The sequence below is a fragment of the Rhinatrema bivittatum genome, chromosome 2 (genome assembly GCF_901001135.1).
Source record: "Rhinatrema bivittatum chromosome 2, aRhiBiv1.1, whole genome shotgun sequence".
NCBI classification, from domain to species: Eukaryota; Metazoa; Chordata; class Amphibia; order Gymnophiona; family Rhinatrematidae; genus Rhinatrema; species Rhinatrema bivittatum.
The window spans coordinates 519,636,723-519,656,166 of record NC_042616.1 but is presented as its reverse complement, the minus strand read 5'-3'; the positions used below and the strand labels follow the sequence as shown (position 1 = coordinate 519,656,166).

Genomic DNA, 19,444 nt, shown 5'->3' with positions numbered 1-19,444 from the left:
CATTGTCCTCAAATTCCTAGAAAGCATTCAGCTAGCTCCCTCTCTTCCTCACATGCTCATTACTGAAAGGCTCTGGCCTGCCAAATTATTTAGCAGCCAAAGATCTACTGCTTGCTCACACAAAAATTCTACCCATGGTAGGAGTCTTCAGAATGATTTGTATCAGTGAGACAGCTATATTTTTAATATTTACCACTGCAAAAAAATTGTTATAAATAAGAGACAGATGCAGTTAGGTTTATAGGGTTCAGTTCCAGCTGATTTTATTTCCTTCTCGAAAAAAGGTTATTTACAGAAGGTATATCAACAATCTGACAGGCAGTGAACTTGACATGATTAGCTGGCATGATTTCTTTCCTCAAACTGTGTTGTGGAGTGATCGTTAGACAAAAAAAAAAATAAAAAAAAAATTCTACACAGCATATTGCACAGGATGAATGACAATAACAAAAGTAGAAAATCCTTTAACTCGACTACCTTAAGAGGCAGACGTCCTAGTGCCTGTCATTAACATACATAAACACACAATCTTTTTTGCTTATTATAATACAGACTTAAATGTACAAAGATGTTTTCGCTTTCATTTTTCATCTTTAAAAACACAACAGCTATAAACCTGAATACATATGCTATCATCATGCCATAAGAGACTAAAACAATTATATTTAGCGACAAGTAGAAAGGATTAAATAGTCAAATACAGGAATGAAAAACGCAGTACATAGTGTCGCGAACTCAAATCGGCATTTAGATAGATCCAGTGGTTTTAAACGGCACGTTAGTTTTTTTTTTTTTGTTTATAAAAAAGTGCAAACAAGATGTGGTTTAAAGTTAAAGCTACAGTATCCCTTTGTTATTGTTTTCTTTGCTGTATGTGCACCAGTTGCTTTATTAAAGCGTTCTGGACAGTATGCAGGTTACAGTCAATGAAACATTTGTTCTGCATACTACAGTGTATTGAATACCCTCGGTCTTACAGTAAGTATATGTATTAAAGGCGAGCAATGTGCACCGGTGGTTAGGGAAGGGACGCTGTCACTTTAAGAAGCCTGCAGATTGTGTGTAAACATGGAGAAATAGGGGCCGATTGTTATTCTTTGTGAGAAATTAACCAGCCGCCCTGTTCTTATAATCAGGAAATCCAAAAAACAGCGATTTACACCGATTAAACACCCCCTTTATATATTTTTTACAAAAATACACTGAGAAAATAATCAAACGTTTTCATCTCTCTTCTCTCGTTTTAAAAGTGTCAAAAGTCTACATTTAAATATAAAAAATTAAAAGTTAAAACTCTAGCCCTTCAGTGAAGGAGACAAAAAATGGGTAGGGGTACACAAGAGACCTACTAAACAAAATTTAAAAAAGGGATAACGTAAAAAAAAAAAAGTGTTAGGCCAGTATAAATATGTCCACATATAAAATGGCATCTGATTACATTTACAAAAGAAAAAAAAAAAACAGTACGAGGATGGAACATCGGTGAGAAAAACAGTCTTTTCATTTACACCTAAAGAACAAGATACATACTCTGAGAAAAAATTTGGTCCTGAATTAATTTGTTTTAAGTCCAGCACAGATTTGAGTTGCGTTTGAATCCTTTAAAGAGTTAAGAATGAAAAAAGCTGGTGATATTTTTGTAGGAATCAAACATAGCGCCATCTATCTGCTTTATATTATCCTAACACTATAACTGTTCAACAGTCTTACAGAAACCTTTAAAAAGATAGACAGGATAACATGCTACTGTATATTAACCCACCAGTGAAATAATCCAACACCACCACGATTCTGACCCAGGAAAAAATAGGAAAAAACTGCTTTGTGAAAGAATCGCCCTCCATTTCCCTGTACCACATAAATACCTAAATTGGCATATTTTAAAACTGTCTCCTTTAAAAGTTTAGTGTCCATAAAGGTCCAACATCTCATTGAAATCACAAGAAGCTGACCCCCAAAAAGCGCGCCGTCGTGCAAATCCATTTCAGTTAATTTTTGTTAAGTTTCAATCTTCTTTCACCGTTGACTTATTTCCAGTTAAAATGTTCTGGGTTACCGAATTCATCTTCTTACTTTCGCCTTCAGAGTCCTTCCTTTCATTTATTTATTTTTAATTAAAACAAAACGTAGCTCAAACTCTTCCCCTCCCCCCTTCCTTTGCCTGCACATAAACATCAAACTGAGAATTTCAAGGGCCAAGTCCTGCTGCCTTCCCTTCCCCATCCCCCCTCGTTTGCAAGTCCTGATCTCCCAGGACGCCTTTCAGGAAAAAAAAACCCCACACTGCCCAGCGCTTAAAAAAAAAAAAAAAAGGCAAGCAAAGCCAACCCTCCTGTGCTGGCTTCCTTCTATCTTCAGGCAAGTGGTAGGGAGAGAGCAGTCCCCCTCCCCCCCTCCCCAGTTACGCTTCGCATCCTGTCGAGAACCCCTCGTATGCCGTCGGCTTCTGCAAATACCGGAGCCGGGGGCTGGGCTGGGACGAGGGGCAGCAGCGGCGGCGCTGCTCTTCAGCCACCGCAAAGACGAGCCCCTTCTCCTCTCGTATTTACGGTTTGAACAAAAAGGCAGAACAAGAGTCACAGTTTCCAAAACCAAAACAAAGCACACAGGAGACAGTCTCTTCTCCTTCCCTTTCTTGTCTTAGAGGTTTGCTTTTTTTTTTCCTCTCTCTCTTCAGGTCTGACAAGTTCAGTAAGTGAACACCAGGTTGGAAATGCTGGACTCCAGCCAGTCCCCCGAAATCATCTCACTTACCTCGGGCGTGCAGTAGTCCGGAAACTCAAAGTGCGAGCCCGAGCCCGCCTCGAAATTAAAATCCAGGTCCCTGTCCAGGACGGAGGAGCCGAAGCTGCCCAGCGACATGCTCTCGAAGCCCGGGCTGGGGTTTAGGTCCAGCATGTCGTCTTCCAGCTCCTCGTCCGAGGAGGCGGCGGAGGAGGAGTGCGACGAGCGGGAGGAGGAGGAAGAGGAGGAATGCGAGGTGGAGGGCGCCGGCGACGACGCCCGTAGGCTTCCCGCCCCGCCACTGCTGTAGCCGGAGGGCGAGCCAGGCGAGGCGGCGCCGTCCTGCATGCAGCCCGCGCCGTCCTCGTACAGGCTGAGCGGGTCGCTGGCCTCTGTGGAGCTGCTCAGGGTCGGGCTGGCCGGCACCGCCACGGGGGAGCAGCCCTGGCTGCCGAACAGGTAGACCCGCCTCAGCTTCTTCTCAGCCGGCGGGACGTGCTTGCTACTGCTGCTGGACGAAGAGGACGACGACGTGGAGGCAGTCCGGGATTTGTACAGGGAGTGGTGGTCGGCGGCGCCCGGGGGCAGGCAGGGCTGCTCCGGGAAGGCTTTGGAGCCCAGCAGGAGTTTGGCATGCGGCTTGCTAGGCACTTTGCCACCGCCGCCGCTCTTTTTGGAGGCGGGTTTGGCGGCGCCGCCGCTGCAGCCGCCAGGCTTCTCGCCCTTCTCCCCCGGCGGCTTGGAGTTGCCGGACTTTACCTTCTTCCTCGGCCGGTACTTGTAGTCGGGATAGTCGGCCATGTGCTTGAGTCGGAGCCGCTCCGCCTCCCGGATGAAGGGTATCTTGTCTGTGTCCTTGAGTAGCTTCCAGCGCTTGCCCAGCCGCTTGGAGATCTCAGCGTTATGCATGTCGGGCGACTGCTCCATGATCTTCCGGCGCTCGATCTGTGACCAGACCATGAAGGCATTCATGGGGCGCTTGATATGGCCGCTGGGGGTCTTGCACCAGCTTGGGTTGTCTGCTTTGCCCCCGGTAGAGGCGGTGGAGCCCGGGGTCGGGGAGGACGCCATGCCCAGCTCCATACCGGCGCCCGAGTCCGAGGTCTCGCCAGCCAGCAACGCCTCCGTGTTCTCCGCGTTGTTGGTCTGCTGCACCATGGCGCTGCCACCGCCGGCGCTCTCCGAGCAAGCCCCGGGCTGCAGTCCTTGCCGCTTCTGCACGGAGCGCGCCAGCAAAACCCGGCGCCCGCTACTCTCAACTTCCCGAGGCGAGCGGCGGAACTGCCAGCGGAGGCCAAATTAACAAACGGGCTAAAACAGAAAAAAGTCCGACGCGCCCGTAGTCTCGTAGAGTCCTTGCCGCTGCTGCTGAAGTAGTTGCAGTTTCCAGACAGGCTTTCGCCTCATGCACGTTGCTGGGAGTAACGTCTGGCTTTATATATATATATATTTATATTTCTTGTAGACTTGGGGGAGGGGGGATGCAGCAACCGCGATCAAGTGCAGAGTAGTTTCTTATATTTAGTGTCTGAAGCAGCCGCCGCTCATCCACTTAAAAAAATTCTCCTCCAGTCACTTGCAAATACGTTTTTTTTTTTCTTTCCCAGCTGCAGTTGACTCCAGTTCACAAGTGCTTTCCTTGAAATGCACGGGGAAGCATTCTCCAGATGTAGTCTCTTAACTGTGCAAAAAAAAAAAAAAAAAAGAAAAAATTTGTATGTTATATGCCTGCCTCCTGGGCTTGTTCAACACGCTAGTAATTTTAACAGTTTGTGCAAACGGTTTCATGAGATAGTAAAAATATATGTATAAAAAAAAGTCACTCGTGCAGCTGAAGGAATTTGAATGAACGTTTTTCCAAGGAGCTCGGGCGCTAGTCTACACACAAAGACCCCGTTCTTCTGCTTCTTCCATGCACACCCCACCAGAAAAAGGACCTGGGTTTAGAATCTGGCCTTTCCTCCCCTTACACACTGACTCTCTTTCTGCAGCTTTGAGCGGATCTCAATTCCGCCTCACGCCGCTTTATCCCTTCCCAGGGCCCGCGTCGGCCAATCAACCACTGTATCCAACGCTTCCTCGTGCCAAACCCCGCCCCGCCTTCTCCCATTGGCTTGGAACCCGATGCAATAATAATCACCGCGTGCAATGAGAAGCTCCAAATCTGACCTCATTCCATTTACCCAGCAAACTTTTAAAAGGGGCAGAAGTGCGGCTGAGATTTCTCTTTTCGTTGTGAGCGTCTGATATATGTGCGAATAGGATAATAATGCACGAAATTATTGATGGGAGGGGAGAGATGCATTTTCTATCTGTTATGCGAGATAAAAAAAGGGGGAGGGGATACAGAGTGCATGAAAGATTTTCAGCGAAAAAGCAGTGATTATTTGTAAAGTGGTGGTGGTTTTCACCTCGCTGAGCACAGAAAAAGCTTGCAGTACACAACTGAAGCATTCAGATTAAATACCCAATAGTAATAAAACGCAAAAAAGGGCTACGGGTGATGTGGATCACTATGAAAGAGGTAGATTATTTGATCATTTATTCTTCTGCATTGCTATCGCGTGCGATTGAATATGCCTACTCGCTCCCTTAAAAAATGTATTTGTCTCTTAAAGGCTCATCCCCTTCAGAGACGGTTACACTTCCATTATATCAATTATATAGCCTGTGGTAAACAGATAAGGACTGATTCTGTTTCCCGGCAGCCAAAGCTGAGAGACCGAGTTATTTTCCTCGTCTCCTAAAGCCTAAGCTGCTTCTTGTCTTTTAAGACGCTATTTCCACACCGTTTCATTTGTGGCCTCAGTTTCCCCCCGCCCCCGTTTTCGCACATCTACAGAGATCATCCCGGCGAACACCCAGCTTTACACTATTATCTTTATTTTCCCGTTTTCAGATGTGGACCCTTGCATAAAAAGTATGTTGTCGTGGGGGAAAGAGAACGGCTAACGCATGCGGCTTCTAGACTGGAGCTCCGAGTAAGGGGGGAAAAAAAAAAAGGTGTAACGTCTGCTTTCCAGCGCCGGCTCTCACGATGCCGAGGCGGGGGCGGAGTTGCCCAGACTCACCGGGTTGCCTTATTTACAGAGCCAAGCCACGCCTCCAGTGGGCGTGGCCTCGGCCGGCTCAACCTCGCCGTCTGGACCGTGGCTGCAGCCGGCATGGGGGAAGGGAGGGATGCTGGGAAAAAAAAAAAAGGAGCCAGACGGAACACGTGGCTGAGGTCACGCTGGGTGCTCCTGCTGCCCCACATATAGGCACATTCTAGCCCAGGCAGAGGGGCAGGGAGGGAATGTTTTGCTGTGTCTACGTCGATGCTCGCATTCATTCTTCGGTTTATGCATTTGCTCACAGGCGGCAGTACGATGGCGGAATTTCTGGTTGTGACAATCGGAAAAAAATCAGATATCCCCTCCATAGTATTTTATGCCCCTCTGAATGGAAATTCGTTTAGAGGGTAAACAAGGCGAGGTTAAAAAAGAAAAAAACAGGTTTTAGCGCTCCCCCCCACCCCCGCCGTCTGTTGTCACTGGGCCCGGCTGGCAGCTGATAGAATGCAGGGCTGGGTTTGCTGCTAAGCTGGGCTGCGGTGGAGGGGGGAGAGAGTTCAGCTGAGGTTGCGGCCGTCGGCGCGAGGCGAGAAGGGACGCTGGGTGGCAGCGCTGAGCCTCTGCGCACAGCTGCACGAGGGGAGATGGGGACACGAGAGCCAGGATTTATTTCACCCCTCGCTGGCATTCTGCAAATTCGGATCCTGAAGAAGACAAGGAAATAAGAAATTTCCAAGCCGTGTTGTAATCCTTAGATTTACGAATACAGTTATTTAGGAAACTTCCACTCTGCTTTTAGGTTACTGAACGAATGTGGCTTTTCATACCCTTTTTTTCAACGTGATATATAAAGAACGGTTGAATTTATAGACGTATATTCCTCCAGCCGGACCTAGAAAAATTGTTTCAATATTTTGAGAGAACACTAACAGCCTAGGTGATGCAACAGCCCTTTTACTTTCTCTTGAGCTGGAGGCTACTGGTGTTCAGTCTTATTGAACTGCTGCTGTTTCTGTTTTTCGATTGTGTGGAGAACAGCTGCCGACTAACTCCAATCCGTTGGAAACACTGAGTCACTCCGGATTTTTTAGCTCCTAAATCTTAAAACATTTTGGGGTTGGCATTTCTTGCATTTTGCTTTTACAAAAATAAGCCTGAAGTTACAAAATGTGTATAGAAGAAAGTTTTAAAAAGAAAAATAGCTCAAAATGGCCCTGATGGCTTAGAATTATTTTATAGGCTTGTGAAATACAAAAAATGGATATGAACTTGTGCTGTGCTTTTAAAATAGCTTTCCACGTTGGCACAAAATAATATCTAACATGGTACACAATGGCAAAGTATTACCATGACATAATTGCCTACATGACAGATTAGACTCAGGAATGTAATGGCAATCAGAGGAATTATTATTATTAGGTCTGATAGTTTTCTACTGCTCTTTTCAGCTTCCAGCTCAATCAGAACTGGGGCTGGAATCCAGCACCATTAGCCTTCATTCACAAGTACCTGGGGTTTTTATCCCATATTTTATATCAACTCTCAGCCATCACAACAGTCCCTGGCCAGGAGCCATGCACTGGGAGTTCCTCCAGATTCCTGTAATCATCAACCTTAAATCCAACCATTAGGTATCACTTGCAGAATGACAGGGCAGGTGGGTTTTGTGACCACATGCACAAGCCTAATGCGTCAGGCTCTAGCACCGCGTCGGGGGCCAGGGAGAGGCTCCCTGGGTGGAGTGCAATGATGCGCACACCTATTGCCTTGGTTCCCTTGGGAACCATGCGTGCGCCTTTTTTTAAATTGCAGGGCTCTCTAGCCCCATTGGCCATCTCGGGGAGTGAGATGGCAGGGAGGGGAGGAACTGCTCTCCCCCCCCCCCCCCCTCTTTTTTTCACCCAGCCGTTCGGTCGCTGTTTTTGCGAGCTCCAGGACTGAGGAAAAGTTATAAAAAAAAAGAAATTGCTAGTGCCGCGGTTTGTCACAATAAGGGAGTGAAGTCCTCCTCCCTATTTTCTTTGGCGGCAGGAATTGATTGCTGAGTGCCCCAGATAAGGTAGGAGCAGGCAGGGTGTGAGAAGCGTGGGCTAGTCGGTGCAGAACATTCAGCGTGTTAAGAAAATATAAAAAAATTAATCTATATAAATAAAAATGTTAAATAGTAGAGATGTGAATCGGAACCGGAATCGTTTCCGATTCCAGTTCCGATTCACATGTGGGTTTTTTTGCATAGGGCCCGATCGTGGTTTTGTTTATCGGCTGCGCCCGAGCCGATAAACAAAAAAACCACCCTGACCCTTTAAAACGAACCCCTTAGCTTCACCCACCCTCCCGACCCTCCCCCCCCCCCCCCCCCCCCAGGTACCTGGTGGTCCAGTGGGGGTCCCGGGAGCGATCTCCTGCTCCGGGCCGTCGTCCCGCTACTGGGCCGTCATCTGCCACTAATCAAAATGGTGCCGATGGCCCTTTGCCCTTACCATGTGACGGGGTATCCGTGCCATTGGCTGGACCCTGTCACATGGTAGGAGCACTGGATGGCCGGCGCCATCTTGTGCTCCTACCATGTGACGGGCTGACCAATGGCACCAGTAGCCCCTGTGACATAGTAAGGGCAACGGCTATCGGCGCCATTTTGAATACTGGCAGCCGATGGTCCGAGTGCAGGAGCTCGCTCCCGGACCCCCGCTGGACTTTTGGCAAGTCTTGTGGGGGTCAGGAGGGTCCCCCAAGACTTGCCAAGAGCCCCTGGTGGTCCAGCGGGGGTCCGAGAGCGATCTCCTGCACTCGGGCCATCGGCTGCCAGTAATCAAAATGGTGCCGATAGCCTTTGCCCTTACTATGTCACAGGGGCTACTGGTGCCATTGGTCAGCCCCTGTCACATGGTAGGAGCACAAGATGGTGCCGGCCATCCAGTGCTCCTACCATGTGACAGGGTCCGGCCAATGGCACGGATACTCTGTCACATGGTAAGGGCCATCGGCGCCATTTTGATTAGTGGCAGCCGACGGCCCGGAGCGGGAGATCGCTCCCGGGACCCCCACTGGACCACCAGGTACCTGTAAAAAGTTTTTGGGGGCGTCGGGAGGGTGGGGGAAGCTAAGGGGTTCGTTTAAAGGGTCGGGGTGGGTTTAAGGGTTATTTTTGTGTGCCGTTTTTCCCGCCCTCCCCCAAAACGATAAGGGAACCCCCACAATCAATATCGTGGGGTTTTCCTATGGTTTTGGGGGAGCCCCCGATTTCTGATGATTTTGAAAATATCGATGATATTTTCAATCGTCCGAAGCCCGATTCACATTCCTATTAAATAGTTTGGACAAAATCGCTAATCTCAGAAACCACTGAACCGATTGCTTTCAAATTTGGACACAACCTTCATTTCGCATACAGGAAGGTTCTTCTGTACTTACATTACAGATATGTCATACCTGTGACAGGTAAAATAGGTTTAAAGATTTTTTCCAGAAAACAGCGACATCTGCTGGACGTAAGCGCCATCTGTTACACCTTACACTAACACACGCTACACTAATCATTTCGCCAGTCCAGGTCCATGTTTCACTTCCATTTTTTTTCGCCGGAAGATAACTATTTCCTTTACAGATAAAATACAACCACCACCCTCCTCACACTCTTCCCCCCCCCCCCCCCCCACATGCCAAATTTATTTACTTCCCAGGCCCTCACAACACACACAAAACCTGACAGAAGTCCGGGAGGCTCCAGCAGGGGGCCAGGTCGGGTCCGGGACACATCTCCTGCACTACGGCCATCGGCTGCCAGCAATCAACATGGCGCCGACGGCCCTTTCCCTTACCATGCCACTCGGGTACACCAATGGCGGCAATAGCCCATGTGACATAGTAAGGGCGAGGGCTCCTTGGCGCCATTTTCAGGACTGGCAGCCGGCGGCCCTTTGCCCTTACTATGTCAGAGGACCTACCGCTGCCATTGCTCCACCCCACTGACATAGTAAGGGCAAAGAGGGCCGTCGGAACCCGTTTCAGTGCTCGCAGCCGACGGACCAATGCCAATACATCGCTCCCGGACCGCTCCTGAACGCCCGCTCCACCGACTGACATTTTTATCAGGTCTCGGGGGGGTCTGGAGTGTGGGGGGTGGTAATGAATTTTATGCGAACATCTTGGGGAGGGGTCACGAGGGGGGGCAGGTTTCATTCATTCAGCAACTCTGGGAGGGCAGGGGGTGGGCTACTGTTTTTCTCAGGGCTGGGGGGGGGGCAGGAGAGTGTGGGGTGGTTAGTTTAAGAGAAAGTTTCTCATAGGGGTGTTTTTTGGGGGAAGGGAGAGGTTCACACAGAAATACATACACTAAACTTGCACGATCTCGGGAACGCACCAAAATAGCCCTCCCCAGACCACAAAACAAATTTGGAAGTGCAAATTTGGTTAGGCACTCCCCTATTTGGCTACATAACGCGCACAGACATCCAGGGACAGACCACAGGTAGCACCAACAATTTTAATTTCCCAGGTCTTGGGGGGGGGGGGGGCAGGAGGGGGGGGGGCTTATTATTTGATTTAAAGGGTTGGGATTGGGTTGTTATTTTTGGGGGGGGTTTCCCACAGAAATAGAAAGACAAAAGTTTTCTGATCTGCAGGGTAGGCAGTAGGTGGGGGGAGGTGACAGTGAGGGGAGGGAGAATGAGGGGGGAGGTGAGTGTCAGGGGAGGGAGAATGAGGGGAGAGGTGAGTGTGAGGGGAGAGAGTTGGAGTGGGGACAGGGGAGGGAAGGGGGGGTGAGTAACCAAGGGGGAGGAGGATGAGTGACTGAGGTAAATGAGCAAGGGGAAGGGGAGGGAGGGAAAAGAACCTGACTCTGCCATTGCAACACGTGGTGGGGTACCGCTAGTAATAAATAATAGGGACAGAAGTGAGACTGACAGGAAACCAGTTTAAAAAAAAAAAAAAGAGCTAAGGAGCAGCGCCGACGAAGAAAGCTCATTGAGAACCTGGCAGCACTGAGAGAGGACGGAGATTTGGCTAGACGTTGCGATGGAGTCTGAGGAGGCAGCAGTTGCACTGGAGGAGATGGGAGAGATACCTACTCACCCCTCGCCTGGGCCGTCCGGGTTACAGCTGGGTATTCAGCCTCCCTGGGTAAGTGTTCCCACAGCAATGCGGGCCAGGGCACCGACGCAGGCCAAAGTGCCGTCGCGACAAGCCCCTGCCACTAGGGCTCTCATAGGAGAAGGGGGAGAGGCGGATGCTAAAATGCTGATGTTGCGTTTCCGGGCCCAGGTGCCACGAGTAGTACTTCCAAGGGACAAGAAGGCTCAAGCACAGCGCAGTGAGTCTCTTCCTCCGGTCAGTCGCAGTAATCCACTAAGCCAGGCCGCGGTGCAAGCTAGCAACTGGCGTTCCGCCACCCCTCGTCCTGCGCTGCAAGATGCGTTTCTGGAGGAATTTGCTGCTCAGCCTCCTACAATTGCTGCTAACAGGCCATCAGACGGAGGCCTCCCAGGCGAGAGGAATAAACCTATCCCCCCTCCAATTTTTTGGGGACGGGAATGGTAGAATTCATGTCAAAGTCACCCATCTGCCCAGAGCTCTGGGAGTTCAGGGAGTCTCGGCCGCCTGGCTAGTACAGCGGCTCTATTCCCTTCAGCAGATAATACGTCAGCTGCAATGGGGAGGCCTCCGTGGGAGGGTCCTGGTCCATTCTGGTTCCCAAAGAGGGAGGGTCAATTTGCATCTCGGTTTAACCCTGCTTTCCCCGATTACCACACTAGTGCAGCAAATTGGGGTGTCCCTCCTCCTAATTGGCCTTTTCGCCCAGAGTTCGGTGACCTCGCAGGAGGTAATTAAGGGCAGTGGGGTTGGTATCCCGGTTCGGGGTCTTTCTCGGCTGGGCTTCACTCACCTGGAGCTTACCAGCTTGGTGCATTGGAGGTGGAAATGGTGTCACGAGCATGTCATGGAGCAGGCGACACCGCAGGTAGCGCAGGTCTGGTTGCTGCTCTCTCTGGTTTGCCTTTGCAGGGCCCAGTTACACAGGAGCCGAGTGAAAGACCTGGCACTTCGAGGCAAGAATCGTGGCGTAACACTCAAGCCGCAGCTTTGGAGGTCGCCATTGCTCCCAAGCACTGTCGCCGAGCATCATGGTGAGTTGCCTTCCTCGGCAGCGGAAGCGGCCAGAGATGGGGTTCAGGTGGGGCAAGGTGAACAGCCCCCCTCAGTGCAGGCTTTTGAGGCCCCTGGGATGGAGAAAGTCAGTGGGGAGTCAAAGGATAGTGCAAGCATAGCCTTTACGGGTGAGCAGAGTAGTACTGCTGGGGGTACTGTATCCAGCGCCAAAGGGAGCAAATCGGGAAAAAAGCGGTCAAATTCAAAACGCAAGTAGAAGGTTAGTAATTCTAGTTCCTCCAGTTCCTCGTTGTCTTCCAATACATCTTCCGTTAGCTCGAGGTCTTCCTGTGCTTCGGAACACGCTTTAGGCAAAGGGCAGAGTGGGGGTAGGGGCACCCCAGCATTAGTAACGTTCAAGGAGCTGTGGGACGACGTAGCGAGGGCGCTCAGGAAGAAGATTCAGTGGTGGAAAAATATAGACATATTCAATCTGCTGGAGGGAAGAAGAGGGAATAGACGAGAAAAATGTAAAAAAGGACACAGTGAGCGCCTTCATGGGACACAGAAGAAGGTGTCCCGTAATATAATTGGCCCCGGTCATTCCTCAGACTCGCCAGTGTAGTGGGGCATCATGATCCCTCACAATATGGCCCCTTGCTGGCATATGCGGATGCCATTTTGGCTGCTAGTAAAGATTACGAGGGATGGTCCTGGCTCAACTATGATGAGCGTTTTAGGGATTCAATGGAGGAGAATAAGTCGATCTCGTGGGGTACGCGTGATGTTGGCCTTTGGCTGACTCAAATGAAAGGTAAGGGCCTAGTGGCTTCGGGAGGCGGCTTCTCTGTTGCAGGCAATCGGCCCTTTCGACCTAGTCCCGCACCGGGAGGTGTGGGACCAGCAGCAGCCAGCATCCCAGACATTTGTTGGCGGTTCAACCACTCAGGATGTCTGCTCCCCAACTGCAAATGTAAGCACACTTGTTCCTTTTTTTGGTTACAATCACTCCGCCACAAAATGTATGAAGCGCAACGGGCCTGCCACCGAACCCTCCAATAAAGGGCCCAGTAAGTGAGTTATCTCGTCGGGCCCCAACGTCGATCAAAGTCGTCGCGATGTGGCCGTGGTTACAGATATACCCAATTGGTGAGATTGGGCTTATGTTATACAAGGGTTTTCAATGGGAGTTTTACATTCCTTTCAATAGTCCCAGTTTACTCGGCGGTGGGGCTAATTGCCCATCGGTCCGTCGCATGCCAAACATAGTTAAGCAGAAGCTAATGGGGGAGATCGCTCTCGGACAGATTGCGGGTCCTTACGCAGAGCCCCCTTTAAAGAATTTAGTTCTCTCCCCTCTGGCAGTCATTCCAATCAAAAAGAAGCAGGAAAGTTTAGGTTAATTCACAACCTGTCTTACCTGGAAGGTAACGCTGTCAGTGACTTTATTCCAAAGGAGCTCTGTATGGTACAGTATGTATCTTTTGAATCAGCCATTAGGTTGGTTCGTAGTTGAGGGAGGGGAGCGTTAATTGCCAAAGTAGATATAGAATCTGTGTTCAGATTGCTGCCGGTGCATCAGGATTGTTTTTGATTATTCGGATTCTGCATCGAACGGGACTTATACGTTGATAAATGCATGCCTATGGGCTGCTCATTTCCCTGTGCTTATTTCGAAGCTTTCAGTTCCTTTGTCCACTGGGTAGTAGAGAAATGCTCAGGTTCACGAGCCATTGTTCATTACTTGGATTACTTCCTTTTGGTAGGGAGGGAGGGTGCTGCAGAATGCACAGAGCTCCTGCAATGTTTCCGCAGGGTGGCTGAGGTTTTCAGTATTCTCATCGCCGAGAACTAGATAGTAGGCCCGGCTATGCAATTAGTCTTTTTGGGGGTGGAATTAGATTCCGTGGCGATGGTATTGTGGTTGCCTGATGACAAGGTGGACAGCCTGAGGAGGACGGTGAAGGGTTTATTAGGGTGGGCCAAGGTGACTCTTCAGGAGCTCCAAGACTTGGTGGGAAGTCTGAACTTTGCTTGCTGTGTCATTCCAATGGGGAGAGTTTTCATTAGGAGGTTCTTGTTTGCCACGCATGGGGTTCTGCGGAGTTACCATCACATCAGGATTTCTAAGAGCATGAGAGAGGATCTGGTGGTGTGGGATTGATTCATAAAGGACTGTAACGGGAATTCCTTCTGGCAAGATAATGGGCAATCAAACCATGACCTGAAGCTGTTCATGGATGCGACGGGTTCAGTAGGTTTCACAGCCTATTTTCAAGGAGCTTGGTGTGCTGCTTCTTGGCCAGAAGTCTGGATTGCCTAGGGAGTCACCAAAAATATCACCTTTCTGGAGTTATTTCCTATCGTTGTAGCGATATGCCTTTGGGGCTTGCATCTTGCTAACAAAAGGGTGATATTCTGGTGTGGCAATCTGGGCGTCGTAGAAGTCATTAACAAGCGTTCAGCTAAGTGTCTGCTAATATCTGACTTATTGCATGAATTAATTCTACAATGCATGTATTTCAGTATCAGTATCTGGGCCCGCTATCTACCCGGGGAAGTTAATAGTGTGGCAGACTCGTTGTCTCGTGCTAAATGGGATTTGTTTCACCAGCTTGCACCAGAGGCCGACCCAGTCGGAGCAGTCGTCCAGTCTTTCCTTTGGAGTTTTGGTTTCCCAAAACATGGAGACTGCTGCAGGCGTAGATAGCCCTATCCACATGGACAAGTTATGTGAACGGTGCCTGTAAGGTGGTGTCGTTCCTTTCGTTCATTGGTTGGCATTTGGGTCTGGTCGCAGATACGCAGTTATTGCAATTTATTGAAAGAGCAAGGTGTAAAGCTTACTCTATGCTTATGGCAGGGGACACAAGAACACTTAGACTCAGTAAAAAGTATAATGTATTTTTATTAGTCTATTTAAGTGTTCTCGGGAGATGCTGGGTACTGGGTGCCCTTAGTCTTGCAAACTGACCAGCATCTCCCTGGATACAGGAAGTGACCCTTGTTTTATAGATAACATTCAAATACAGGAAAAGGATAGAAGATTCTAGAGATTTGCATGACTGCCCAAAGGATCATTTACATAGGTTGTAATGTCAACTGCATGATAACATCATCGCTAGCTACCCTGATTGGCTTCCCAGGATGTGTAGCCCACTTCCCATGGCTCTCTTTGTTCTGTTAAACTCTTACTGGACAAGACAATCAACACCTCTGTAGTTATGTTGATTACAAACTCCTGAGAATAGTGCCTGAAGCTCCCCTGTGGTTTCTTCTTTGTGACTCTATGAATAGACGGACTCTCTAAATCAGTTGTGGCCAGACAGATGAAGGGTTATTCCTTTTTTATGTGAGCTCACGGTTGGGGTTTCCCCATGGGACGGTTCGTGATTCGTCGGGTGTTCTTGGGTTGGGCTAGGGGTTCTGATCTTAGGTATGATCGTCGCGTGCCTATTACTCACGGCATCCTGGTGCAGCTTTGGAATGTGTTGCCTAGCGTTTGTACACCCCTTTACGAGAGTTCCCTTTTTCGGGCCGCTTTTGTTCTGGCTTTTTTTGGGGCTTTCCGAATTGGTGAATTAGTGGCCAGGGCTACAAAGGGGGCTGAAGGTTCGGGATTACTCCTAAAACTTGTTGTCTTGGGTCCCGATTATGTAATATTGTATATTCCCAGGTCTAAAACTGACCAAGCAGGGCGAGGCAATTCCATAACACTTCAGGCTGTCGGTGGTCTCACTTCTTGCCCGGTTCGGAACTCGCAAGAGTATTTGCATCTCCGTACAGCAGGCGGGCATCATTTTCTCGTCCATGACGACTTGTGACCTTGACAAAATTTCAATTTGCGGTGGTCCTGCAAACTTGTTTAACAGCTCTGGGGTTGGATGTTTGGAACTTTGGCACTCACTCTTTCAGGATCGGTGCTGCCACCTCAGCGGCGATATCCGGCCTCCCTGGAGAAATGATTCAATCGATTGGCAGATGGCGGTCAGAGGTTTTCAAGGGTTACAGGTTTAGTACCATCCCCTGCTTTGGCTAAACAGCCACAATACTAATTTTGCTCTCTTTTCAGGTGTTTCATGCTCGAGACTCGAATTTTGGATTCTGGGGCACTCCTTTATCGCTCAAGCGTTCCTACGGGGGTCATTTGGACTTTGCCCAAAAAGAGGTTGGAGTTCGATGGCTAGGACATGGGGAGATGCTGTGGAACAATTTAATCCCATGTGTGCGCTGGGCATTGGAGCACTTCAGTCCGCCCAGGTTATTGATCGTCCACTTTGGGGGAAATGATTGGGGGAAAATATCGGGGTGTAAATTTCTTAGCATGGTCCAGAAGGACATGATGCTGATATCCATTTTGTCACCACATACGATAATTTGTTGGTCCGATATAATAGCAAGGCCTCCTGAGATGGGTAAGTTGATTTGGCATAGAAGCAGGGCGAAGGCCAATCAACAGATTTGGTCATGGTTACGCTGGGTGGGGGGGTTATCACATCCGACATCAGTGGTCTTGGGATGTGGAACTAGGATTGTTCAGAAAGGATGGTGTTCACCTGCCCTTCATAGGGATGGATCTATTTTTGAACTCGTTTCAGGAGGCCTTGGAGGACCTATTGTAATGGGAATCTGAGGGCTGCATCTTTGGGGGGTCGCAGGGTCATGCTGATTGATTGTATGCCTTGGCAGGTACCAAGTTCCATTTTCCAGAAGGGCACAACTGGGTGTAGTTGTCCCTGCAGGACTCCTTGCTGGGCGGTGGCGGGGGTCGAGCGAGTTATCATGGCTGAATTGCTAGGTGGGTGACCTAGTGGAGATCATCTTGCTGGGAGGCAGCTGATGTTCATCATCAATTCATTGAGCGAGGGGGGGGGGGGGGCGGGGAATACTCGGGCTCGGGTACTGCTGTTTGTTACATAAAGCTGCGGCCTTGTTGATTCCAATTGTTGTCCTGTATTGTTTGAGTGGTTACTTTGAAAAGGGCGTTGGCGGAGGGAAGAGATAGTCCTGGCTGCCTACATTATGATAGGGCTGGCGGGCTTCATGCCCGCTTGCACAAGCCTAATGTGGCGTCAGGCTCTTTCCTGGTGCAAGCGCAGTGTCAAGGGCCCGGGGGGAGGCTCCCTGGGCGGAGCGCGATCACGCGAGCACCTATAGCCTTGGTTCCCTCGGGAACTGCTCGCACCTTTTTTAAATTGCGGGGCTCTCTAGCCCCATTGGCCATCTCAGGGAATGAGTTGGCAGGTAGGGGTGGAGCTACCTCCGTGAGCAGGAGGAGCTGCTCTCCCCCCCCTCTTTTTTCACCCTGCCGTTCGGTCGCCGTTCCCTCCCGCCCGCCCTATTTGTTATTTTGTTTGTATGGGGAAGTTCTTGTCTTGGGAGTAGCGGGTGGCCTGAGTCTACTTAGGGGGGCAGCGTTGTGCTGATTGATTGTATGGCTTGACAGGTACCAAGTTCCATTTGCCAGATGGGCACAACTGGGTGCAGTTATCCCTGCAGGACTCCTTGCTGGGTGATGGCGGGGGTCGAGCAAGTTATCATGGCTGAATTGCTAGGTGGGTAACCTAGCTGAGATCATCTTGCTGGGCGGCGGTGGATGCTCATCATCAATTCATTGGGGGGGGGGGGGATACTCGAGCTCGGGCACTGCTGTTTATTAAATAAAGCTGCGGCCTTGTTGTTTTCAATTGTTGTCTTGTATTGTTTGAGTGGTTACTTTGTAAAGGGCGTTGGCGGAGGGAAGAGATAGTCCTGGCTGCCTACATTATGACTGGGACTCTCTATTCCCACAGGCTGTGAATGCTGTCCCTACAGATCCCCATCCCTAGCCAGTCTGGGAAATGGACAATATGACCAAATTTTTGAGTATTGCTATGAGAAGCCACAATGGGCTCTCTACTCTCCAGGGTTTGAGGTAGCTGCCTCTTTTGCCCATAGGTAAAAGGGCCCTGGCAAAAGAGCAACTAGAAAACTGACTGGGGTAGAGGGTCTAATACACAAAATACTTGGCTAATTCTATTTAGGCTTATAGATTTTCCAATTTAAGGTTCTATGTGTGTTCAAATAGGCAGATTCATCACCCACGTTGAACATAGCCATATAAAATAGCCATGTTAAACTTGATGGGGTCATTGTAATGCTGCTGCACTCTGTGTAGTTTCCTGCAGCCCAATATGTGGAGATTTTTTAAGTGATCAATTATATGTTTTAAAATTTGAGGTATTACATTTTGTTTTATTTGAGTGGCTGGTTTTGATTATAATTTAAATTTGTGTTTTTATTGTTTTTTTTAATTGTATTTTATGAATGTTATTTATGTGTGATCCATATTGAGTGAACCAGAACAAGGCTGTGGAATATAAGATTATTAAATAAATAAATGAATGAATGAATGAATGAATGAATGAATGAATGAATGTTAACTGGATTGAAGATGTGGGTCAATTAGAATGGGTTGCAAGGGATGTGATGTGAAGAAGGGAAAGAGCTAACCCAGGAGCTCTCTGTCCACACCCTATAATCCCAAAGTGCCTGATCTCCCTGTCACTACCCAACAATGCCCCCATTATTACAACCCCCTCTAATGGATTTGTATTTGGATTTTAGGTTTAATTATTTGCCTTTGAAAATCCACGCTTACAACAAATTGCAAATCCAGGTATTGTTGGTAGTTCCCTAATCCAGGGGGTCTTATAAATTTGTACCTGAGGCAATGGAGGATTAAGTGACTTGCCCAAAGTCACAATTAACATTAGTGGGCAAAGCTGGATTTGAACCCTGCCTTCCCTGGTCCTCAGCCCACTGCTCTAAGTACTGGGTCTCTCCCCATCACAATCCACCCCCTCCTCCGTTCTGAAATGTCCAGTCACTACTCCCTACCTTCCCAGCTCCTCACACCGTCACTAGACCAAGGAAGCAGCAGGAAGAGAAGCATGGCCTGTCTTGCTCCTGCTGCTTCATCAGTTATCACTAGGTGGTGGCTTTGCCACCTTGGACTTTGAACTGTTCATAGGTACAACTAGCAGTTCAGATTATGAGATGTCAAAGCTGCCATTTTGCTGAGGACTAGTGAAGCGGCCAGACCATGGTAGGTTACTTTTCTTCTCCTACTGCTTCCTTGGTCCTAGGGAGGGAGGGTTGGGGAAGAATGCGTAATCTGACATTTTGCAAGAATTGGGTTGTGGCAGGTGAACTGGACACTTTAGGGGGAGTGTCGGCCCTGGACACTATCTCTTCTACTTGTTAACTGCTAACATGCAGTTAACTATACCTCTGGAAATGTAGTTGTCTATGGCTTCTTATTTACAACAAGATAACTTACTGACATGATGTATTCCCAGTACAAGTACTGTCTTTACAAAATCATATCTAGAAGTATGATGCATAATCTGTCATAATAAAATTATTACAACAGATATCACATACCTCTAATAGATTACATAAAGTCCTACATAGATGTTCTTGCATTTAGTACCGGTATATTGTTACATGATAGCCTTACCACACTGCAGTTCTGATTCTGTGAGATCTTGAAAACTAAGCAATATTAGGTTTGATCAGTGTTTCGATGAGCAATCTCC

The 19,444-nt window shown here is 48.8% G+C and overlaps 1 protein-coding gene across 1 annotated transcript; it reads right to left on the bottom strand.

The window, feature by feature from the left end:
- Positions 1-232: 232 nt before the first annotated feature.
- SOX4 (SRY-box transcription factor 4) lies at positions 233-4,706 on the bottom strand. The gene is made up of 2 exons (XM_029590758.1): positions 4,548-4,706; positions 233-4,405 (listed from the first exon to the last, which is right to left on the bottom strand). The coding sequence occupies exon 2, from the start codon at positions 3,880-3,882 to the stop codon at positions 2,689-2,691; it is 1,194 nt and encodes a 397-aa protein (XP_029446618.1). The 5' UTR covers positions 3,883-4,405; positions 4,548-4,706; the 3' UTR covers positions 233-2,688.
- Between the last annotated feature and the right edge of the window lie 14,738 nt (positions 4,707-19,444).

Excerpts from the sequence above, each read along its gene's own strand:
- SOX4 (XM_029590758.1), bottom strand. The coding sequence starts at position 3,882 with ATGGTGCAGCAGACCAACAACGCGGAGAACACGGAGGCGTTGCTGGCT.